Below are 25,978 nucleotides of genomic sequence, written 5' to 3' on the forward strand. Positions count from 1 at the left end.
AACCCATCTAAATCATTGGTTGCACTTAGATTAAGTGAGTACTTGCATTCTCGGTGTTTTGATATCCCTCATAACTGGTTCGACAATCATTTATACTACAACATTTGTCTTAAGAGCCTTGAAAACTCCTAACATCAAATTGGCGCCGTTGCCAAATTCTGAGTAGATTTGAACATTGAGATTTAGTCACTTGCTTGAGACTAAGTCATTTTAATTTTGTTTTGTTACTGATTCTTCTTCTTCACCTACCTTAAACTTTCAGGTGTATGAACTTAAGGAGCAGAGGTCCATCAAACCTAGTTCCAATAGTAGCAGACATCAGAGCTTTAGAGAGGGAGTGTGCTAGAGCTAGAAGAGAAGAAGAACACCAAGCCCACTTGGATATTGATATGGCAGATCCACTGCAAGGGGCAGAACACCAACCGCGGGCAGCACGACCCATTGGTGCTTATGATTGGCCCAACATTCATGGTCATAGACTGGGAATCCGAGCACCGGCTGTGGCAGCCAACAACTTTGAGGTCAAGTCAGGACTCCTCAACGTGATCGAGAACAACAAATATCATGGCTTGGCTTTAGAGGACCCATTCGATCACTTGGACCGGTTCGACAGCTACTGTGGGTTGTCAAAAACCAATGGTGTGTCAGAGGATGCCTTAAAGCTCAAGCTATTCCCTTTCTCTTTGGGAGATAAGGCACGACAGTGGGAGAAGTCTCTACCAAGCGACTCTATCACCACTTGGGATACCTGCAAGAAAGCATTCTTGGAGAAGTTCTTCTCTACTTCAAGAACTGCTAAGCTGAGAAATGAGATCTCCAGCTTTCAACAGAAGGGCTTGGAAGGATTTAGTGAAGCCTGGGAGAGATTCAAAGGCTACCAAGCTCAATGCCTACACCATGGTTTCTCTAAGGAGAGCTTGCTGAGCACATTCTACCGTGGTGCTCTTTCTAAGTACAGAGCCAGATTGGATACAGCTAGCAATGGGTTCTTCTTGGGAAGAACTGAGGAAGATGCAGAGGAGCTGGTTGACAACATGGTGAAGAGTGATGTAGTCTACAGTGCAGGCCACGACAGAGGCAGTAGGGGTGATGATAAACAGACGAGGAAAGAGATCAAAGCTTTGGAAGACAAGATCGACCTACTCATTGCTGAAAAAGCCACCCAAGAGCAGCTGAAGTTTGTTGGTAACTCCAAGCAGGATGATCCACCTGCTGTCAATGAGGTTGAGGGTTTGGAAGGTCAAGAGGAGTTGTGTTTCATTAACAACAATGGTAGCTGGTACAAAAAAGAGCCCAACTTTCAGTACAACAACTACCAACAGAAATCCTATCCCAACAACCAACAGAGTGGTTATCCGCCTAGAAACAACCAGCAAGGCAGCTATCAGCCTCACCAAAACCCCTCGTCTGGTTCCTCTGCTCCTCAAGAGAGCAGCGCTGATACCTTACTGAAACAAATCTTGGAGTCTCAGACTAGAAGTGAGAAGCATGTTGGTTATGAGTTGAAGAACCTTCATTCCAAGATTGATGGGAGCTACAATGAGCTCAACAACAAATTCACACATCTTGCTTCTACGGTCAAGAATTTAGAGAATCAGTTTGCTTCCATGAACACTCACCAGAATCGCCAGCAAGGATCTCTACCTAGAAAATCTGACCAAAACCCCAAGGAGGCCAAAGCTATCACCTTTAGGAGTGGTAAGCAGTTACCTCCTACAACCCTCACCAGGGATGCTGAGAAACTAGGTGAGGAGGTGGCCATCAACTTAGATGATGAAGTGGTGATTGTTGATGAGAAAATCAATGATGAAATCTTGGAGAAGATTGTGGAAGCCAAAGGTAAAGGAAAGGTTGGGGAAGAGAATAAAACAGTGAAAGATGGTCAAGTTATTGCTCCAGCAAGTGAAAATTCTTTTGTTCCTCCTCCCTATGAACCCAAACTTCCATTTCCTGGTAGATTCAAGAGGCAGCTGCTAGAGAAGTACAAAGCTCTGTTTGAGAAGCAAATGAGTGAAGCTCAGGTTGCAATGCCCATCATCGATGCTTTCATGTTGATTTCTCAATACAACAAGTTCCTGAAAGATGTTGTAGCTGCAAAGAAGAAGGAAATGGAAAGCATGATGATTCATACCCATGAGTACAGTGCCATCATCCAGAGGCTTGATGCTCCAGAGAAGTTAGAGGATCCATGATGCTTCACACTACCTTGTGCTCTTGGACCTATGGTATTTGAGAAATGTCTCTGCGATTTGGGAGCTAGTGTCAGCGTGATGCATTTGTCTGTTGCAAAGAAGCTTGGATTCACTCAGTACAAGAAGTGTAGACTCTCTCTGGTGTTAGCTGATCGTTCAGTGAAGTACCCTGTGGGCATCTTAGAGGACCTCCCTGTGAAGATTGGAAGGTATGAGATACCTACAGATTTTGTGGTGCTTGAGATGGGTGAAGAGGCTAAAGACCCATTGATTCTTGGAAGGTCATTCTTAGCTACAGCAGGAGCAATTGTTAAGGTGAAAGAGAGCACGATTGATCTCCATTTGGGTAAAGGGCATGTTCTTCACTTTGACATCAAGGGGAAAATGAAGAAACCAACTGTGTTCGGGCAAGCCTTCTACATTGAAGAGATGGGCACCCCTGCTGATGAGCACCTTGAAGAGCTACCACCTGAGGACGACGAGGAGGGAGCATCTCCCTCTACTCATTCTCCATAGAAGGTAACCCACTACTTTCCCTTGTATATACCATTTCGTTTTTGCATATTAGTTTTCTCTTTTTGGGTATCTCTCTCTCCTTGACAACACAGAGACTGTGTCATTTAAGTTTGGGAGAGGTACCAAGTATTTGATCATGTTTGCTTTGATGTTGTTTCATTGAGTCATGCATTGCATACCTATTTGCATATAAAAAAAATCATTTTAGTTTACATCATTTGCATTTCTAGGGGAGTTTAGAGCATATATAGGTTGCATTCACTTGCATTAAGAGCAATGATTTTAAATGCCTTGTAAATAACACTACTTTGCACCTGAGTAGCTTATGCACCTCTCAAAAAGACTTGTATGCTTCGAGCCTTGAAAACTTTTCCTAAAACTTGTTGATTGCTGAAACTCAACCTTTGAAACCAACTACAACCTTGTTTGAACTGAACGAACTTAATGCTTCTTGCTTATGGTCCCTTGTGTACTGAGTCATGGATATACACACTTGAGTTGTCACATCCTTTATGCCAATCTTTTTTGACAAACACTAGTGGTACACCATTCCCAAAACCCTTCCCTCCTTTTGAGCTTTCATTATTTGATGAGTGAGGTCTTTTTCGGAAAGCCTTACATGTGCATAATGTTGAGAATATCGGGAACGACAATGCTTGGTCTTCATTCTTGCTAGATTAGGCACTCTATTGTCTAGCTATAGGTGGGGGTGAGTGTGGTGACTATGGTTTGGAAGCATGAAAAGTTCGAAAGAAAAGAATAGACTCTTTGTGTTTAAATGGATAATCTTATTGGAATTAATAGATAAACGTCTAGCTCGAGTTTATGAAAAGTCTTGGCCCCCGAAAAAAAAATATATATATAAAGAAAAAAAAAAAAAAGAGAAAAAGAAAGAAAATGGGGCTAGCAAAGTTGTTTAGATGTAAGATTTGTTTAGAAGTTGATAAAATCCTTTATAGATTTCAAAGAAAAAAGAGTTTTATGTGCAAAGTATTCTTGGGATCTTTTAGTGAGAGATGAGAGTTGGGTTTGACATTGGGAAATGAATGTGTATCATATATGTTTGGGAAAATGGTAGAACAATGGAGATTGAGCATTGTATGCATGAGTTGATCTCTTTCTTAGATATATTATGTGCAATATCAAGGCTATTTGTTTTGAGAGTAAACCACTTTAAAAAATCATGGATTGTGAACCTCTTGACCCACTTGAATAAAAGTCTTCCCTTACTCAACCAAATGATTTGGACCAATTGACAATTTGCAAGAATTCACTTGATGCTATGCTTAATGAACTTGAGAGTTGGCTGATTTGCACGTGTGAATGCACGATGATGAGTGTAGGGATGAAAAGAGTTGAGATAGGCCTAGAGAAGCTAGAGTATAATAAGAGAGGGTGTACTAATGCTGAATTTAGATGTTGATTTGAGTGCTTTGTGTGTTTCTTTAGGCTATGAGCTCCCACCTTCAAACCTCTCTCCCTATGAGTTCTAGAAAGTTCACTTGAGGACAAGTAAAAGAATAAGTTTGGGGGAGTTGATATCTTGCATATTCACATTGTTTTATCCATTTATTCATGTGCATTTTCATCATATAGATTAGGATTTAGCCATGTCTAGGTTGCATTTTGCATACATATGTCTCTATTAGGTATTGGAGTACCACATGGAGTTCCTGGAGACATTTGGGTACATTTGGAGCTCAAGGGAGGTGATTAGAGTGATCTTTGGTCGAGCACTGCCTGGAGCGACTTCCCGGAGCGACTACATGAAGTCGCTGTGACACATATCCCGGAGCGACCTGGCCAGAGCGACATGAAGAGGTCGCTCGCGTTTCTATCGCGAGACACCCCTCCCAGAGCAACTTGCCAGAGCGACGCTCCAAGGTCGCTCGCGTTTCCATGGCGAGACGACACCCAACGAAGCCCAGAGCGACCTCTCAGAGCGACCCACTGAGGTCGCTCCCGAAGGCCGGAGCGACTTGTCGGAGCGACATGCCGAGGTCGCTCCGCGTCTATTTGCCTGTCGAACTCATGTTTTTCTAAGGGTCTTTTGGTCATTTCATTATGCACGAGGCGAATCTTTTTTCCAGAGAACAACTAAAAAAAAACTTCTTTTGATTCAGATTTCATTGCTTTCATCTTGTGTTCTTGTTGATTTCTTATCTATTTCTCTACATGATTAATCTGAAATCCAATATGGGTTTAAGAGGAATCATGGAGATTAGTGAGTAATCACCTTTTGAATTCATGGGTTAGGGAGATCAAGGGTGATTAGGTTAGTTCTAGGATGTTTTAGTGTAGATCATTCTTGTTCCTTGCTAGTAGAGTATTCATAATGCATCTTCTGAGTTGGCCACTCAAAAGTTGATCAATAGGCATTTCCCACCCAAAAGGTGTTTGATGAAATGCCTGAGACAACTCTCCTAGGCTTTTAGTATACTTTGCCAAAGACATTTGTTGTTAAAGGTGCTAAGATAGCTAATAGACTTGTTAGTAATGATTATTTTCACATTATTCAACCAAAGTCATTTGATGTTTGAGATATGTTAGCAAATGAGCATTCATCTAGACATAGAACTTGCTTAGAATTGTGTCTAGGCTTAAGGTCGATAGTTTGATTGATCATTTGCCATCCTTAGTTCGAAACTTGATCACCCATGGTCTAATCCCTATGCCCATAAGTTCTCTTTTCCCTTAGTCAAGAAAATATCATTCTGTAATTGCTTTCTAGTATTAGTAGTAGTTTTAAACTCATCTAAATCATTGGTTGCACTTAGATTAAGTGAGTACTTGCATTCTCGGTGCTTTGATATCCCTCAGAACTGGTTCGACAATCATTTATACTACAACATTTGTCTTAGGAGCCTTGAAAACTCCTAACATCAATAATTTCATAGGTCGTGGGTAGTTCTTCTAATAGAACGTTTCATAAGAAAAGAACGTACAATAAAGATTTGAGAAGGGAAGTTATTTTTATAGTATTTCTAGAAATTTATTTAGTAATTTATTATTTTATTTTCATTTATAAATATTATAATACTAATAATTTTTGAATCAATATAATTTTTTTAAAAAATCATGTTAGACAGTTATATTTATAGTACACTAAGCCACCTTGTGAAAATTATGTATAACAAACTTTTATATAATTTTAAAATTTTAAAAAAATTAAATTAGTTACATAAATAGTTATATATATATATCTTTTTGTAGAATTTGATATTCCAAACTTCTGATATATAAATACTAATCAAAAAGTTATAACAGAAATTTATTTGAGAGTACCAATTTTGACTCCAAATATATTAAAAGACTAGTATTGAGCCCATGCTTAGCATGGTGACATTTTTCCTTAAATTTCAGCTTTGTATATGACTAAAAATGTTACGTATAAAATAACATCAACTTATGAAGGAGATGTGTTTACCGAGAGCAAAAACTTCAGACATTAAGAATATATAAAATCATTGGCGAATTTGATTGTATCTCTTCCTATTATTCCTTTCAGTCACGAAAATGCAGTAAAGTTGAAAAGGTAGATTTTTTATCATTGTGTACTAATATATCAAACACCTAAAAGAAAACATTGTGTATTGCAAAAATTGCAATGATATAAACATGAACCTGTTAATATATATCTCTGTTAATCCTTCTAGACTTTAATCAACTTTCCCATGGCATAGTCATTTTAGTGACTTGTGACCATCTCGCCCCTACAATCATACATTAACCACATATATTAAGCATTTGATTACTTAATATCTGAAGCATTAAAACTAATGAGAAAAAAGTATCACCATTTACCATAGTGTATGAAAGGATGTTTTCAATCTATATTTTGATGTAAAACCTATTGTACAGTAAGAAAACAACTTCAACAACATGATCGTCTGGTGGTGAATAAATGGAAGTGCATTTACCTTTTATCAAAGCCGTTTTTCTTTCTCTTTTTTCGTCCTAGACTCTTTTTCTTTGAGTCGAATCTCCATCAATTCGGATCCACCATACCACTCTTTCTCAAACCTTCTAACCCTAAACCAGTTCGTGTGCTCCGCTAAAGCTAATGAAACTGTACGAAGAAGAGAGATAGCTCTGGGAAATATGGTTTATTGATATTTGTTTTTTTTTTACAAATCAATTTTAGCACTGACTCAGGACACATTCCATACGACCACAGGTCCTTCATGTTCTGTTTTTGATCAATTAGGAGTCTATCTGATATTTGTTTATCCAATGAGAAATATATAAGAACATGGAAAAGAAAAAGATAGTGGGTTAGTGGGTTAAAGATTGCGTTGAAATACTATTATACGGCTCAAGTTTTTTTAAAAGCATTATCTCTTATTTAATTGATTTTTTAAAAGAAAATTCTAAAGCATTTTCTATATGTCACTTGCGATAAGGTATACATTTTTGTAAGAGTTGGGCCAAATCCAATTTAGATGTAGAGTAGAGTACCAAGACGAAGGCGGTTAAAGTAAACCGAAATATATTTAGGCAGTATAAACCGGAATAAAATCAATCCTCAGTCAGTTTCCTCACACCAAAGCGGCCTCTGCGACGACACCTAGGGTTTTCACGAGTGAAATCTCAAATCCATGGCGGACGACGATTACCAAGATGTCGACGATTTGGGGTACCCTCTCTCTCTCACAGATGATTATATCTGTTTCTTCTCTTGTTGATTTCAAAGATTAGAGCTTTATAAAACCCTAATTTTTCTACGGAAAGATCCAATTTTTATGGGTTCAAAGAGTTGTCTTTTATCTGTAAATCATACAGCTTGATTGTCTATAAGTTTTAGTTAGAACCCATCTCTTGGAACTGCATGATAGGCAGTGATGAGAGCTTACTCTGTTTGAGTGTTCATGAGAATAGGAAGAGAATACTCTGTTTCATGCAGAGTGTTTTTTGTTAGAGGTCTTGATTAGTATAAACAAAATAAAAAAAGACGAGAGCTTTAGAGTTTGTGGTGATTGTGAATAGAGCTTACATGACATCTTAGCTTGAGTTTGGGAGTAAAGTTGAAGTTGCATTATGTTTCTGGGACTATTTGTGTTCATATTACTGTGCTATGGCTCGAAATGCTTGAATCGATTGTGTTCTGTAGGTATGAGGACGAGCCTGCAGAGCCGGAGATTGAAGTAAGCTGTTATTCTTCTTTGTAGGAACTGGACATTTTTATTGTTTTCTGTATGTAATTTGCTGAGTACTTGCGGTGTGTTGTGATTAGGAAGGAGTAGAGGATGATGCCGAGATGAAGGAAAATGATGATGTGGATGGTGAACCTATTGAGGCAGAGGATAAGGTAGAGGAGGAAGCTGTGCCACGTCCGCGTAAAACATCAAAGTTTATGACCAAGTATGAACGTGCTAGGATACTAGGCACTCGTGCTCTCCAGATAAGGTTTGGTTTTCGCCTCCCAGACTATATCGATTTGTTAATTTTTGGGTTCCTTTGCTTACTGTTTTTGGATGTTGATACAGCATGAATGCACCTGTGATGGTAGAGCTGGAGGGTGAGACTGATCCACTCGAGGTACTCTCACAAACTGTGTATCTCTCTTCCTATGTTTACAACCTTTTCAAGAGTTGTCATTGTTTCTGGTTATATGAAGAAAGCTAAAAGGTTACTATGAATATTGGTTACTCAGATAGCAATGAAGGAGCTTAGACAGCGTAAGATACCTTTCACAATCAGGCGTTACTTACCTGACGGGAGGTGAGTTTTCACCTCAAAACGTTTTCCTTCTTTGTTTTCTTGTTATCAGTTCACTTGTTTGATCGGCAATTTTTTGTGTGCCCTCTCTTAATCAGCTTTGAGGAGTGGGGAGTTGATGAACTCATTGTGGAAGACTCATGGAAACGTCAAGTTGGTGGTGATTAGTCCATAAAATTACTCTATTATGTAGCCCTTCTCCTATGTTGTTTACATGCAGTTGAATCAAACAAAAGTGAAAACATATTTGCTCTTGTGTTTGAATGCTTCTAGCCTGCTTTAAACTGAAGCGTTTTGGATAATATAACATTGTCTACTTAGTAGTACTATAATGGCGCTATATAACACGGTCAATTTCATTAGAAAGATGAGTCGTCTCTTTCATGACCCAATCGTTCTAAGAATTCTGTTTTGAAGTTAAACTTCAATAAAACTTAACAACTTTTATGTCATAATTATTTTAAATCTACAAAACTTTTATAAATAACTTGTATACATACAAAAATATTACAGCTTCAATCGGTGATATTAATACTTGATGTGAATAAGAACAACGACTATTTTTGGTTACAAAAAAATAGTTTGGACAGTTTTTTTATCTGAGTATTATTATTGTTGTGATATTTAAATTTGTGTAATTCTATATTAAATATTTTTATAAAACTTTTTTTGTTAATTTTTTTTTATAATATTGTTGTTGTCTAAATCTAGTTTTAAAATATTTAAAATTTTATTTAAAATTTTTTATTTAATTTATGTGCAAAACTTCAATTTATAAATAAAATAAAAAAATTATGAGATAATTTTTTAAAAATTACAACGATAAATGACAAAAACATTTAAAAATTATTAATGTAATATGCAATTTTAAGGATCAAAATACAAACAAAAAATATGAAATGAAGTTTATTTTGGAAATGATTTTAGAAAGTAGTATTCGTCTCCAAAGCTTTATTCAACATGAAGTTCTATGGAGACTCAGACTGACGAATGTGAAGTAGACCGACGAATGTATCCTTTCACAAACAAGAAAAAATGTGTCCTACGTACGTTTAACGAGTTTCCCTTTGTCAAGAACAGCTACAAAACCATTATCAACTCAGTTATCATATTGAGAGCGTACATTATATATTAGGCACGTTCTTGAGGTTTAACATCTCAATGAGTTTCAAAAAGAAAACTAAGTATCGATCTTTTCACTTTCATCTTCTTGACCTTCAACATAGATTCCTTTGGAGACTGACCAATGAGAAATAAGCACCTGTGGGACCCTTTGCCAACAACGTCGAGTGGTTCCCACACTCGACTACTTTCCCTTTATCCAAAACCGCAATAACGTCACAGTTTTGTATTGTGCTAAGCCTATGAGCGATAACAACACTCGTCCTCCCAACCATCACTCGCTCCAGCGCGTCTTGCACCACACGCTCCGACTGACTATCCAAAGCACTCGTCGCTTCATCAAGAAGCAGCACAGACGGATTCTTCAAAACAGCACGAGCTATAGCAATCCTCTGTTTCTGCCCTCCCGACAACAATACACCTCTGTCTCCACAGTTCGTGTCATAACCGTTGGATAATGATGTAATGAAATCATGAGCATTTGCTGCCTTCGCCGCCTCAATAATCTCCGACTCATCAATATTTTCCGACACGCCTCCACCGTACATTATGTTCTCTCTGATGGTCCCAGCGAATAACGCTGGCTCTTGACTAACCAAAGCTATGTGTTGACGTAACGATCTCAAATGATACGACTTTAGATCACGACCGTCGATTTTTACACAACCCTTTAACGGGTCGTAGAACCGTTCGATCAAGCTAATGATCGTTGACTTTCCTGAACCACTTGGACCGACAATAGCTGTTGACTTACCATCCTCTATCTCAATAGACAAGTTCTTGAATATAGCCACGTTTGGTCGTGTCAGATAAGCAAAGTCAACGTTGACAAAACTTATCTGTCCTTTAATTTTCTCCGTTACGTACCCGTTTGGACTCTCTGGCTCAATGGTCGTGGAACGGTCCAAGACTGCGAACACAGACCCAACAGCATCCGAGCCTTTAGCTAGATCGGTCGTCATGCTCCCAGCGTCTGCTATAACCCGACCAGTACTCACAAAGACCGTAAAGATCTCAAAGAACTGTTTTGCCACGATCTTGCCGTCAGTGATTAGTCTACCACCATACCAGAAGTTCAAAACCGAAGTGCATGTTATAAGGCTTCGTGAAGTTGCGAGGACCGTTCCAGCTAGCCATGATTGGCGAACGCTTTCCTTTCTTGGACCTTCTTGAATCCTTTTGAGTAGTTTCAAGATACGTTCTTGTGATGAGAAAGATGTGATGGTTCTGATGTTGGAGACAGCTTCTGCTGCTAGTTTGCTACTCTCGTCTTGTGCTTTGATTGCTTTCTTGGATATGGTTTTGAGGAGAATACGTTGCGTGTAGAAGCAGACTACAACAACTGGCTGCGCCGCGATCATGACAATGGCCAGACGCCAAGCGATGACTAAACCTACTGTGCAAGCTACGGCTACTGCTGCTATGGTTTGTACCAACAATGAAACTCGTTCACCAACCAACGACCTCACCTATGGTAAAACAAAACATTACAAGGTCAGTGTTCTAAAGTCCAGGTGCTACGCGGTGGTCGAGTGTGGTCTATGCAGATGCCTATGCGGAGTTTAAACACTAATATTCAAAAATAAATATATTACTATGATAGTGTTTCAAAAAAAAAATATATATTACTATGATTATTCATTTTTTATATATAATTATTTACATTAAATTATTTATTTTAGGTATTTAAATTCATTTAGATTATTTATCTTTGTATTTTAAATATGTATTTATATTTATAATTTGAAACCACTTATATGTTAAAATTTATTACCCTTTATTTTATAATAAAATATTATATTTGAAATATAATTTATTTTCAAGTTTCTAAAACTAATGTATAACATAAAATTTTATATTCATAAGATATATCATTTATATAAAAGTATATTTCCGTCTAAGTTCCATTTAGGCATCTATGTATACAGTTAGACGCTATTAATTTGTAGTGGCTAATGCAATGTAGTACACTGACTAGAGTTAAAGAGACATACCAAGTTAGCTTCTTTTGCAAGTCTTGAGCAAATTGCACCACTAGAGTTCTCTTCTTCATCGAACCAGTTGACTTCAAAGGTCAGAATCTTCTTGAGCATCTTCTCTCTGATACGTTTCGTCAGGTACTCTCCCATGTAAGCAAAACTATAATGTTGAATGATGTTGAGCAAGAAAGAAAAGACAGCTAGACCAACAAAGAACAAGACAAAGATCCTTGTCTTCTCCTTGATCTCGTCATGACTCGTTAGGAAATACACTGACACCATCGACCCCGAAACAAATGCACTTGTTGGTTGTACGGCCCCAAATAAAGCTGCACTTAAGCAACCATACAATGCATGTTTCCATTCTGGTCTATTCATTGCCATTAGTCTCTTAAACGATGGCACAGGCGGCTTCTTACCCTTAGGATCTGAACTAGGAAGATTCGACTCAATGCTTGAACTCGTTAACATGTTAGACCCGCTTTCACTAGACAGTTTTGGACCGTACGTCAAATCTTTGCTCAATATAGATAACTGACCTCCTTGCACCCTTACACTGACGTTACCATCAGATTCTTGATTATCCATCTGTTGCAAGCGGACTAGAGAAGTATATTTACCATCTAAGTTCTCCATGAGCTCTTCGTGTGAACCAGCTTCAACAATGCGACCTTCATGGACTACACAGATAACATCAGCATCACGGATAGTAGAGAGACGGTGTGCAATAACAATAGTTGTACGTCCCAGAGAGGCATTATCCAAGGCTTCTTGGACTACCCTTTCGGATTCTGAGTCAAGTGCACTTGTTGCCTCGTCTAGTAAGAGGATGGTCGGTGATTTGATTATGGCACGTGCAATTGCTATCCTCTGCTTCTGTCCCCCTGACATTTGCACTCCTCTCTCCCCAACCTTTTTGTGTAAAAAATAATTTTCAATTTAGGTTCGGTTGTGTTTCAAAAAAAAATAATTTAGGTTCGGTTAAAGACAAAGTTCTACATAGAAATTAAAAAAAAATTGTGTTGCAAAAAATATATTAAATAAATATAGGGATCTCATAAATATATATAAGAAATATTGGACAGTCCATTCATAGACAAATGATTTTGAATCAAAGTCCATCTAACTTAATATGTACATTAAAACATAATCAATATGTTCTTAACTTGGAATCTAAGTTTGACAAATAAGAACCTGAGTTTTGTATCCTTGAGGGAACTGAGAGATGAAGGTATGAGCATTTGAGGCTTTTGCAGCTTGCACCACCTCATCCATGGATGCATCCTCTTTACCAAATAAGATGTTCTCCTCTATTGATGTGGCGAAGAGAGCCGGCTCTTGGCTGACTAAACCCATCTGCAATCTCAACCAATTAACTTGCAGCTTGTTAATGGACACACCATCAAGAAGAATCTCTCCTGCCACCGGGTCGTAAAACCTCTGCAATAGGGCCAACACGGTTGATTTTCCTGACCCGCTTCCACCAACCAGAGCAACAGTTTTTCCTGACGGAACTCTCAAACAGAAGTCATCAAAGATTGGAGTTTCTAGTCTAGAGGGGTACATGAACTTCACATGCTTAAATTCAACTTCTCCCTTAATTTTCTCTAGAGTTTGACCTTCAAGGTTATCTGAGTCAATATCTGGAACTCTTTCTATCACTTCCATGATCCTTTCCCCTGCTACAACCGCCTCTGAAAAGTATTTGAGATTCGACAAGCCTCGACCAAGTGATCTGAAAGGTGTACGAAGATACAAAAGGTCTAAACAACAATATGTTTCTTGCTTGCCAAGAAAACTAAAAACCCTTAAACTATAGTTACTTACGTGCCGCCAAAGGTAAGGCAAATGATAACTGCAAAGATGGTACCACCTTTGGCACCATGGTACATAACCATCCGACTTCCATACCATGTCAGGAACGCCCAAATGGCGTAAATGATACCATTGCTCCCAAGAGAGATACCTTTAACTAGCCCTTGTCTCAGCCCTAGCTTCACCGAGCCTTGAAGCGCAAGTGAGAATTTAGCTATCAACTTCGTCTCACTACCAAATGCATAGACGGTTCGCACCAACGAGATGGCTTGCTCGGCTATAGAACCAGCTTCATTGTACTCTTCACGTATTTTCCTCGAGATGCTGATGAGAGCACGTCCATACATCAGGCCAGGGATCAAGAGGAGAACGACGAACGGGAAGCCAACGATTGTGAGTCTCCATAGCATGATGAAAGCCACTATATAGCTTGCGACAAACGCAGATGCGTTCATCATAAAGTTCGGTAACTGCATTAAAAAACGGCTTAGGAACAAGAAACATAATTAGAATGAAAAGATAGAAATAAACTAGTTGAGACCTTTTCACTGAGGACGTCTTGGATGACAAGGCTGTCACTAGAAACACTTGTAATAACATCAGAAGTGCTTGTGACATGAAGATCAAAGTAACCCACATCTTGTCTCAACACTGCTTTTAAGTATCTCTCTCTCATTTTTGCTGCTTGTCTCTCCCCTGTTCTTGTCCAGCAATATCCTTCTGTTTTGTATCCAACCCATCCAAAATAATTAAATGAAAATTAACTATATAGAATACCCAAAAAAAATTTAATTGTTTTTTATTTCCTTTGTAGATAAAAGAACATGGTCCAAGACACTTACCAAGAAAGCATACCACCCATGATGCACTAGCCATATATAGCAAAGCTACAGCATTCTGTTAATTATCCAGTGTGCAAAAAGAAGGAACATACATTAGAACTCTTTTCACATTTATTTTTCAAAGTGGAATAGCTCATATCTCCTTCTTTTTTTTTTGAAACACTGCTATATCATATATATTGTTTTTACACATATTCTCGCTTCTAACGTATAGGGTGTGATTGGTTTGGACATGGTTGTGGCCTTGTGGCTTTTAAAAAAAAATTATTTTATAATAATAAAAGGTAAAATATAATAAATGCACAAATTGTTGGCTTAAAAAGAAAAGCTAATCGTAACAAGTTAAAATAACAAAAAGTATGCTATGAGAAAGTTTAAGAGAGTTTTGAGGACCTAAAAATATGCATGATTGGAAAAATAAACTTTGGAGACTTTAGAAAAAAGAAGGTAAAAGTCTCTAAAATATCAACCAATTGTACCCATAGATATGGTCACAAGTTAGAAAACTATTAAGAGGTTAAGTTTGGCATGGACGTTCGGTTTTAATTCGTATCAAGTCTACGAACCAAAAATAAAAAACAAAGAACAGAAAGAAGAGAAAAACGAAGAACCTTGGAAACGGCTTTCATGAAGTTCCCATCATTGAGCGAACCGCCGAGATCATTTAGTAGTAAGCCGGTGATGAAAAATATAATAGGAGTGACGAAGCCATCACCGACGGATCCGATTAAACCTAGTCCCATCAACATCCAATCCACACCGTCTGCGTGCATAAATATCGATCTTAAGCTTACCCAACTCTTCATTTTCAACGTCTCCTTTTCCCTCTCTTCTAAACTGTTTCAGAGAAAAGAGCAAACGACTTCTTAGCCTAAAGGAAACGGCAGCTAACAGCCTTCCTGTTTTTTTGGTGTATCTTCTCGTGTAATGTTTATTTGTTCACGTCTTCTTGGTCGTTTTTAATAGGAAAAAACTTGGGTTCACCAGAGGAATTCTTTAATTCACCACACCTTTCTACCCCAATTAAAGTGCCACTTAAGATTAATAGAAAAAAGAAATAAAATTATAAAAAAGAAAAACAGATGAGAAAAAAAAAGACGTCGCCTTTTAACAAGAAGAGAACGTGATCTTTGACTCATCTTTTAGGTTTTCAGCTTCACATCAATTCTCAATTCACATATGAAGAAGATAACGTGATCTTTGATAATCCTACGAATATCTCATCATCAATTCCCAATATATCATCATGAAATAAATCCTAAACTAAACCCTTAGATTCTAAATCCAAACCACACTCTAGATACAAATTTACGATTTAAATTTAGGGTCTAGAGTTTAAGTTTACGGTTTGGGTTTAGGGTTTAAGATTTGGGTTTAGGATATAGAGTTTAGGTTTAGTGTCTAGAGTTTGAGTTTACAATTTAGAGTATATGGTTTGGGTTTATGATTTAGGTTTAAGGTTTACGGTTTGGGTTTAGGGTCTAGGACTTGGGTTTAGGGTCTAGAGTTTAGGTTTATAGTCTAGTTTTTGGGTTTAGAGTATATAATTTGGGTTTAGGGTCTAGGATTAGGGTTTAGGATATAGGGTTTGGGTTTAGGGGTTTGGATTTGGGTTTAAAATTTAGGGTATATGGTTTAGAATTTAAGATTTAGGGTTTAGGGTTTATCTGGAAGCGTTAGCGTCGTTAAAATTAATATTTTTATTTTTTCTAGCTAATTTTTATTTAATTTAGTGTTTTTTAATTAATAATATATATGTTAATTTGATTGGTTTTAAAGGGTGATGTGAATTTAAAGGTTCACCCTAAGTTCTACCTTTTTTTATATTAGCATTTGTGATACACAGAATTAGACGGTAGGCCTATTAATAATAGAGTTATTCTTGGGGTGAGGTTCACCAACCAGTAGTGTTTGAGTATTTGATATTTGATATGTTTTAAAAAAAGAAACAAAATTGAATTTTCAAATTAGATTATATTTTTAAAATAAAAAACAAAAATACATAAAAATAATAATAGTTACAAAAAATAAATAAATTAATATTGTTAAGCCGTCAGCAAAATACTAAACTCTATACATTAAATCCTAAACCTTTGGATAAACCTTAAACTTTTGGATAAAACCTAAACCTTTGGTTAAATCTTAAATTCTAAATCATACATTAAAACTAAATCTTTAATAACACTAAACCCTAAATCCTAATCACTAAACCCTAAACCCATGGATAAACCATGAACCCTTGGATAAATCATAAACTCTAAATCAAAATATTAAAAATTAAACCTTAGAGTTTATGATTTATCAAAGGGTTCAGAGTTTATCCAAAGATTTAGGGTTTAGTGATTATGATTTAGGGTTTAGTGTTATTAAAATTTAGTTTTTAATGTATGATTTAAGGTTTAAGATTTTCCAACGGTTTAGGGTTTATCCAAAGTTTAAGGTTTAAAATTTGGGGTTTAGGGTTTAAGATTTAGAGTTTAGTATTTTGCTGACGGCTTAACAATATTAATTTATTTATTTTTTGTAACTATTTTTATGTATTTTTTATTTTTTATTTAAAAAATATAAACTAATTTGGAAATTCAACTTTGTTTCTTTTTTTTTAAAATATATCAAGTATCAAATACTCAAACACTAACCCAAAAATAACTCTTAATAATATACAAGTTCTTATATATTATAAGTTATGACATGCGTTTTGTATCAGCAACTTCCCTAGTATAATTCGTTCTTCACTTTATATTTATTTTGTTTTTAACTTTGATAATATTTTTGTTTTGTGTTCCGTAGAATCACAAAATGATTCTTTAAACAGCTGCACTAAATGATGTCTGCCATAATATCTGTCAGGCTTTCGTGTCTTCCACATCGTACTTGTGAATTCTGACCAAATTTTGGAAAATAATTAAATGCCAAAAGAATCAAATCTATTTTAGTGGACAAAACTCATATTTTATTTGTGGAACTATCTTCACGTGTAGTCATCAGTGATACTATTAATTAAAGAGCTATTTGAACATTTATAAGCAAATAATGTATCTTCATCATGACTAGTTATCAATTTATCATTGACTTAAGCTGTCTTGCATAACATAGGATATAATTATAAAACATCGGTATAATTCAATACCGACCACTACAATTATAATAATAGACTAGTTGAACTTAAATTTATAAAATTACAATAATTTTTTTTTTTCAAATTAAACATGAATATTACTTGTGTAAATCTTTTTTTTGCTTAAAGCATGTATAAATTTTAAATGACAGATTACATATATTTTGTTTGTCATTCTGTTGTTTGTTTTTTTAATTACATAAGAACACTCAAACTATTATATTGTGATATTTTATTTTAATGTGATATAAAAAGGGAATGTGTGTTCGCTAATATTTCCAAAAACAAAAAAATTATTTACCCATTTTTTTTCAAAATGGTTTTGGTTTATCTTTTTACATCATATATATATCTTAATATCTACAATTTATTAAAACAGAATCACAAAGTTGGATCCAATTTGATTCTAGGTATAATTTTTTTTTTAAACTATACTTTGTATATTTCTCGTAACCTATACTATTACAAACTACTCACATTTAAATATAGTCTAACTATAGCTACAAATATCTGTAATTTTTTTTTGAAATAATACAAACTTCCATATTTTACTAACTAAAGATTTTCAAATAACCAATTAGGTTTTACTTAATCTCTAGTATTATATTTCCTAAATCCGGTCAAAATATTTACCACTAGATATTTATCATATTTTAATATGAATATTTAATTGAAGTTTCCTAGTTTCTAGTCATATGATTTTATTAGCATTTGTATATTTGCTATACCAAAAAAATTTAAACCATTAAAACAAAATTTGCAATGTGAGATTTTTAATAGTTCTACTAATTTATAATTGTTTTTTTTAAAATTTGAATGCAAATTTCAAAATTAAAATATTCAGGTCTCAATATTTTTTCCAAATTTTTTTTGAAATTAACATATTTATGTATTTTATATGGTATATAGTTTAATGAGAAATTTTCATGTTTACCACTTTCATGGTACCATTATTCAAAAATACATTCTTCAAAAGACTCTTATACCCTTGTTCTCTCTATATATAATAAATAATTATTTAAATAAATAAATAAAAATAATTTATGTTTTCGAATTATACTTTTTTCAAATTCGAACTTTTTTATAATTTTTTTTTTGAATTTGTTTTTCAAAAAAAAACAATTTTTCAAAATTTCTTTTTGAAAATCAAAAATTATGTTTAAAACTATTTTTTATTTTTTTATTTTTTTAAAATTTTTAAGTATTTATTTATATATTTATTAGAATCCTAAATTTCACATTCTAAAAACCCTACCTTACCCCTCAACTCTAAACCTTCTGGTTAGATTAGTTAATCCTAGGGATATAAATATCTTAACCATTCATTAAAATTCAGAGTAAAAGTGGTTAGTGTAAACATGAAAAATGATACTATAAATGTGATATGTTTGACAATTTCCCTAGTTTAATTTAAATATTATCATATATATATATATAATCTGAATATATATTAAATGATACTTCATATTCATATGATTTTATGAACATTTGTATCTTTTTATAACAAAAAAAAGTAAAACCATTGTTTACAAAAATTTCACTGTAAGACTTTTAACAATTTTAGTAATTTATAGTCGTTTAAAAAAATTCAAAATATAACATATAATAATATAAATTAAACAAAAATGATGGAGGATACAAAAACTATTATCAAATCTTTATCAATCAAAATCATTAATTGTCGTATATATGTTAATCATATTAGACAATTCTATAGGTTTTATTTAAGAAAATAATGAAGAATATTTTTGTATGCACTTATAATCAATTTGATTGTTAATTTTAAAAAAATAATATATATTTAGATGAACCGATCTGTTTTTCTAATGATTCTGAGAATCGTCATGGTGATGACACGTGAATACACTCAAAATGTTTAATGCTCCACAATTAATATATAAGGGATTGCATAATACTTATACCATACAGTTAATTATTTTTGTATAAATTTTGATTTTGTTTTTTTTTCAAAATAAATAAGTTTGTAGTTTTGTACCGTTTTCCTATAATCTTTTTGATAGTAATGATGATACATTTTAATGTGTAAGGCATCCCGGTTTAAGTTTTTTCATATCAATTTAGATGTTCTTACCAAAATTACTAATATAAATTGAAATTAAAATTTAATAAACAAACAAATTAATTTGAATAATAAAATAAATTTAAATATTTAAGTTAGCTATTTAAATTTTAAATATTTTGATATTCGGCTATTTATTCAGATTACTTTTTTCTTTTTTTTTAGTATGTTTAGGTATCAGTTCGTGTTTGAAGTTCAAATTGATAAGGTGGAAGACATTCAAATTAAGTTCGCTTCTTATGCTAGTCTTGTTCCACTTGGGTTCTCATCTTCATCGAACGAAACAACTTCAAAAGGTCAATATCTTGGAGAGCATCTTATACCGGAATCGGATATGTGTTTTCAGCACATAAGTAAAACTGTTAATGTTGATTGATATTGATCAAGAAAGAAAAGAGAACCATACCAACAAAAAATAACACATGGATCCTTGGTTTCTTCTTGATCTCATCATGAGTGACTCAAGGAAGTACACTGACACCATTGATCTCGAATATAATATATCATTGATGATCTTAAATATCTCTGAAGTCTCGCGAAGTACGAAGATACGTGATTTGTATTTTATTCGATATTTGTCTCACGAACGTGCATGCTATTTAGTATGTCTTACCGACCGTGTTTAATTTCCCTATAGACTAAAACCCGGAACCACGTAAGATAACGCGTATGATTTCATTTTCTTTTTCTTTTTGTAACTGATATGATTTCATTTTCCGTGTTTGTTTCTTAGGTGATGATTGTTTGAATTAGTTTTTGGTTTTAGTTTTTAGTTTATAGTTTTTAGATTTTGGTTTTTGACTTTTTGATTTTGGTTTTTGATTTTTAAGTTTTTACTTTTGATTTTCAGCTTTTGGTTTTGGTTTTTAGTTTTTAGATTTTGGTTTTTGGTTTTTGGTTTTTGGTTTTTGGTTTTTGGTTTCGCTGTAGTTTTTAGTTTTTCAAAAAACTATCAATTCATTATTTTAAAATAATAAAACAATATAGCAATAAAATTTAGAAGTTTACATTAAAATTTATCAAAATATAGTGATTGTTATTTAAAAAAAAAACTATATTAACATGTTCTTAAAATAATTTACTTTTAAGTATCATACAAAAAATATAAACCACAAATATCTATAAATTATACAAATTAAAAGTACTTAAAATTTTAAATTTTTGTAATTTTATTATATAAAATATATTTATTTTTAACATTTGAATGACCATTTTCAAAATTTAAATAATATACTATATTAATATTGTATATGTTTTTATAATTTTTAGTTATTTTTAATGTGTTTAATAATTTTTACAATTATTAAATAATTTTATTTTTAGATATGAGACACAAATAAATTATTTTACATTATTTTTAAATGATATGTTATCTAAAAAAACTTATGGAAAATTTCTCTTTATGAATTTGTTTTATTTAATTATTAATTAAATAAATGCAGTACTTTCTATAAAAAAAAAAAATCAAATTGGTTTTTTTTAAAAGCCAACAAAAGTTGGTTTTGATTTTTCTTCATAAATTGGTTGAAATGTTGAAAACTAGTTTCCTTAAAATTTAGGAAATCCATTTGTTAAATGGTTTTTACAAAAGCAAAAATTAAAAACTAAAACTTGATTGGATAAAAAATGGTTTTTACAAAAACAAAAAACAAAAACCAAAAACTAAAACAAAATTGTTTTTGGTACAAATTTTTCCTTAATTGTTTCATACATATCTGAAATGATTTCTGTTATGACTTCAATGTTTCGTGTCTCCCACGTCGTCAGTACTGACTATCTTTGAAAATAATCAATTGAAACCAAGAAAAATAAATCTGCTTAAAACGTTTTTGGAAACATTTAATCTGTCAACACATATTTTGAAGACAATTTGCTAATTTAAATAACATTTACTATTAATATCATTGATCATATCTGTCTTTAACATTATAATAAAATTAGACTAAGGAATGGATGAGTTTCAATATAAACCATTATTTATATCAGTCATTTATGATCCTCTAGTTTGGTTTCAAATGTGAAATTGGATCCTCTTAAAAATGAAAAAAAAAAACTAAAGGCTTGTAAATGTAATGTTCTGAACAAATGTAAATAAGGTTAGATCATCCAGTTCAAACACAAACGTGTTTGTTTGTTAGCTTGCACCCTGTAGTGTGCAATATCAACAACACAGTTCAGCCCTTCTCAAGACTTATTTGCTTTAGTGAATTCTTTGGGTTCAGTAAAGAAGCAAGGTAAGTTGTGGTCATGGAATGGCCACGACCACTCTTGTTCGCCATATAGCCATTCACTAGCCATGGATTGAAAAGAGAATCGCTCACCAATTTGTGGCTATTTATCAAGTTGCGACGAAAAAGTATTGACAAATCCATAACTATAACAAACAGTTTTTGTAGTGAATATATTGACTTTTACAGTTCTACTCCTATATTGAGCGGAAGTCATTAACTCAGCTAGAAAGACTTTGGACATTGTATCAAAGGTCACTGGTTCAAGTGGCAACTGAAACGAAACTAATATTACATGATATGGTTTGTGGATTTGTTGTGGCTTTCTTCATCAGAATTTTAAGGGTCAATAAATAGATCAATTAATCGACTAAAATTTACTCTATGTAACAGGAAATATGTCTCTTCATTATTGAATTATCAGAGTTAGGTGGCTGCTGGTCACACTTTGTCTTATGGACTTCCTTTTGATTTTCGACACACAAGAGAAGAAGACCGTGTGAAGTAAACCATTATAAACTTGTGATGGTAATGACTAATGATGTTCGTGATTATATGATCTTGAGGTATTATATTTTGTGTATATATCATCTTGTACGACTTTACAACGAAGTTAGAAAAATGTATTGTTCCATAAGATTCTAAAATGGATTTTTAGACTATGTTTATTGTTTTAAACAGAAGTGTATATGCTAAGTGACTTTTTTTTTTTGACTGAAAATATGCTAAGTGACTTCCCTTGGGTCTTTTAAACTTATGTTTCTGGTCTTGGAAGAGTGACAAAACAAATTTTCACTTGTGTGTTTCTCTTACGAACAAAAGGAAAGTGAAAAACTTGACTCTGTCCCCCATGCAGAAAAGGATAAAGAGAGTTTTTCTCTGGAAGAATCTTACTTTATGGTCTGCTTCTCGATACAGTCAAAATCAAACTGAGAAAAAAGAGAGAGAAGATAGGTTTTGCATCTATGCTCACTCCTTTTGTGTTTCACTTTGTCAGATTCCCAAAGTTCAGAAGAACTCAAAGATGTGATTCTAAAGTTGTCCAAGGACAAACCTTATAATAAGATAGCAAAATTATGGAGTCACTTAGTTGTTATAGGGGAGATATATTACGAGACATAGATTATATAGTAGCAATCAGTTAGTATTTTGAAAACAGAGCAACTTTAAGTTAATGGTTTGCTTTAGCAGAGGAAACACATGAGAGTTTGATGAAGACATAAGCCTATAATTAATACAAATGTAATTACAAAACCCCACAAAGCCCTTAAAAATCTATAATATCTGCTTCAAACTTCTCACCTTCACTAAAGATTTCAAACTTCAGACGCAATGTTCCTTAAAAAAAGAGTAAAAGAGAGCTAAACTTCACTTCCAAAATGCTACAAAGCAAGATGTGACTCCACCTTTGCAAAAACAGAGCGAGGCTTCACAAGCTATGAGTTCATAGCAAATATCTGAATCTGACAGTATGGATTGCCCCCCCCCAAAAAAAAAATAGTAGCTTCTTGACGTGTAGAGGTCGCATAAAATTAGTAAGTGTCTGAAAATGAACAAAGCCCACATGAGACAAAACATTATAGTTACATGAAATATCTATAGAAAAAGTTGCATACCATGCACGTCGTATATATCAGAGCTATATCATACTCGTGTTGGCCGTCTCGAAGTTTTTGCTTTCCTGAAGAAGTAGTTTTGGAACAAAAGCTTATTAAAGTTGAGTTCTCTCTGCAGTAGAACTTTAACTAAAGTGGTCAAGTTCTACAAAAAAAAAAGTGCCTTTAGTTCCCTTTAAAGCATAGAAATTAGAGAAAGAATAAGCTTTTATTTTAAAACATGATAACATTATCTGCTTTCAGAAAGACAAGTGCCACTGAAAAGAAGGAAAGAACAAGAACTCTGCATGCTAATAATCTTTTTAGAAACCAGTGATTATCGGTATTTGTGTAAAGTTAAATCCAAAAAAAAAATCTTGAATTGAGCATACACTAATGATCTAAGATTTTACTTTTTGTATTAACTTGCTTAAACCAACTTCAAGACAAAAGGCTTGATCTCACTCAGATAGCAAACTCAAAGAAGGGAAAGTTAAAGATCCAAAACTTGAAAGAAGATGAGGAGAACCTGTTGTGGATAGGATCAGGTCCATTTGGAACTTTTCGCTTGCTCACATGAAACAGATTCGCATCCTTACCACTAAACCGCAAAGGCTTGACGTTTTCTGTTGATGGAACACTTGGTGCAGAGTTTGCTAAGATACTGACAAGAAGAAACACAATGATAACTAGAGACACAACAGATCTAACCAAAGCTCTAATGCCATTTCCACCCATACTGCAGCTTATGTCCCTACAGCTTCCTGTTTAACGTGAACAACTGACCAACCAAACCCAAGAATAGACTGAGCAGAACATCCATGATGTTGGTGAAGTGACTGTCACATAAATAGAGAGATCTTTGGACAGAAGAAGCTAAAAGGAAAAGAGAAGTGGGAAGCAAAAAAACAAGCATTCAAGTTGTTTTTATATACCTTGAACGATAAATCAGTGATTGGCCCTAATTTAAAGATGAAAAACATCTTATGTAACATATGGGCCCGTTAAGTACCTTTTTCTTTGCTTTGATTTGTGAATTTTCATGCAGCAAACTATTGGGGACCTCACAAGCTCCCCTAACTATATACTATATTTTAAGCCATTTTAAAAGCATAGGACAGTGTAACTTCTGTGACTGAGTATTAGCAAGCCTACTACTTTCCTTTCCACTATCTTGAATCGCTTGGATGTTTCCTTATAACAAAAAGAAAATCAATTAAGACTGTAACAAAACATAAGTGAATAACAAACCTGTGAAAAGGAGCTAAAGCTATATACTATACTATATTTTAAGCCATTTTAAAAGCATAGGACAGTGTAACTTTTGTGACTGAGTATTAGCAAGCCTACTACTTTCCTTTCCACTATCTTGAATCGCTTGGATGTTTCCTTTAAACAAAAAGAAAATCAATTAAGACTGTAACAATACATAAGTGAATAACAAACCTGTGAAAAGGAGCTAAAGCTACAATTTTCTTTCTTGTTAAGTATTCCTTCCTTACCAAGATAAATCAAGCACTTATAATAAGGGTGCTTACTACACAATACCTCAAAGCAAATGATATGATTACCTTAAACTATAATCTTTACAAGAAACCAAGAATTAGAAACATATCCAAATTGTAAAGAAATCCATATCTGATTGACAGCTAGGGAAGATTGAGTCAGTTTGTTTCCATGTCACAAGCAACTTCCTTTTGGCCTTTGTGGGTAAGAGAAGCTTGCCTTATACATAGTAAAGCCAAAGTTCAAAGAGACCTGGCCCTACAATTTTCTTACTAAATATCTGTTTCCCCTATACTATTTAGGTATCTTAGACATGGTCAGGATGGTGTCCTTCGAATATTGATTCTTACAGTGATTGTGTGACCAAAGGCATTCCAACATTTCCCTCTAGATATTTCAATCTATGGAAAAATTGGTGATTAAAGTAGAACGCATTAGAAAGAAGGGAAGAAAGATTCGACATTTACTCTCAGTTAAGTCACTTTCATAAAAATTACTGATGTAATAACATAAATACATATAGAAATTTTGTGTAACATGTTTCCAATCAAAGAACTTGAGATGTAACAGCCACAATGATAGCAAATATATGTATTTACATCTGAAACAAACAGCCTTTTTTTTTTTGGAACTCGAAACAAACAACTTACTCTTGTATTTAAAGGTTGGAACAAAGTAGCTCTTCTATCTTTTTTTTTGGTAGAGCCTTTCATTACTTGATGCAAAAGAAAAAAAAGTTTACACCATAGATGAATTAAGAGAAACAACAAGGGCTGCTTTAGCTAGTCTATCAGCAGCTTCATTGAAGGATAAAAGAAAAAGAGATAGAGTTCAAGGATGGACTCATCAGTCAATGTCGTGGAGGATGCCTTGAATAGCAGTCACAAAAGAGTTACCTGTAATGAGATCCGTGAGACTTTTACAATCTGTGACACAGAATAAGTTTTTAATACCTGTATTAACAGCAGAGGAGATAGCGTCTTTCATGGCCAGTGCCTCCGCTACCATAGCTGAAGCAACGAACCGCCGGTGAGAAGAGCCTTGGAGTAGAGAAACACCTGATTGGTTCTTTACGGTCCATCCCATTCCTCCCCTACCAGTCGCACTATCCCAAGCACCGTCAGAAAATCACTGTACGATTGTATTTAGGAAGGTCTCAAGTCGAAGGTCTCAAGTCGACGGGGCTTTGATGTTGTTGTCGAAGGCTTGAGAGGCTGAGCCAATTGCCATTCTCGACCATCTTTGATAGCCTTTATGATTACCTCAT

The 25,978-nt window shown here is 34.2% G+C and overlaps 3 protein-coding genes and 1 non-coding gene across 4 annotated transcripts; 1 reads left to right on the plus strand and 3 right to left on the minus strand.

Moving 5' to 3' along the window:
• Positions 1-797: 797 nt before the first annotated feature.
• LOC125593604 lies at positions 798-904 on the minus strand. Its single transcript, XR_007329504.1, has one exon. It is a non-coding gene; the product is annotated as a small nucleolar RNA R71 (small nucleolar RNA).
• Positions 905-7,128: 6,224 nt separating this feature from the next.
• Positions 7,129-8,752, plus strand: LOC106401954 (DNA-directed RNA polymerases II, IV and V subunit 6A). The gene is made up of 6 exons (XM_013842579.3): positions 7,129-7,344; positions 7,819-7,852; positions 7,942-8,114; positions 8,195-8,246; positions 8,362-8,429; positions 8,525-8,752. The coding sequence occupies exons 1-6, from the start codon at positions 7,307-7,309 to the stop codon at positions 8,592-8,594; spliced, it is 435 nt and encodes a 144-aa protein (XP_013698033.1). The 5' UTR covers positions 7,129-7,306; the 3' UTR covers positions 8,595-8,752.
• Positions 8,753-9,517: 765 nt separating this feature from the next.
• On the minus strand, positions 9,518-15,612 carry LOC106401953 (ABC transporter B family member 22). The gene is made up of 7 exons (XM_013842578.3): positions 14,796-15,612; positions 14,185-14,239; positions 13,884-14,062; positions 13,355-13,812; positions 12,722-13,262; positions 11,543-12,439; positions 9,518-11,017 (listed from the first exon to the last, which is right to left on the minus strand). The coding sequence occupies exons 1-7, from the start codon at positions 14,988-14,990 to the stop codon at positions 9,644-9,646; spliced, it is 3,699 nt and encodes a 1,232-aa protein (XP_013698032.2). The 5' UTR covers positions 14,991-15,612; the 3' UTR covers positions 9,518-9,643.
• Positions 15,613-22,817: 7,205 nt separating this feature from the next.
• Positions 22,818-24,177, minus strand: LOC106401952 (CLAVATA3/ESR (CLE)-related protein 25). The gene is made up of 3 exons (XM_013842577.3): positions 23,735-24,177; positions 23,227-23,291; positions 22,818-23,153 (listed from the first exon to the last, which is right to left on the minus strand). Exons 1-2 carry the CDS (start codon positions 23,941-23,943, stop codon positions 23,255-23,257), a joined length of 246 nt encoding a protein of 81 aa, XP_013698031.1. The 5' UTR covers positions 23,944-24,177; the 3' UTR covers positions 22,818-23,153; positions 23,227-23,254.
• Positions 24,178-25,978: the final 1,801 nt, after the last annotated feature.

The sequence above is a fragment of the Brassica napus genome, chromosome C9, assembly GCF_020379485.1.
Source record: "Brassica napus cultivar Da-Ae chromosome C9, Da-Ae, whole genome shotgun sequence".
Classification (NCBI taxonomy): Eukaryota; Viridiplantae; Streptophyta; class Magnoliopsida; order Brassicales; family Brassicaceae; genus Brassica; species Brassica napus.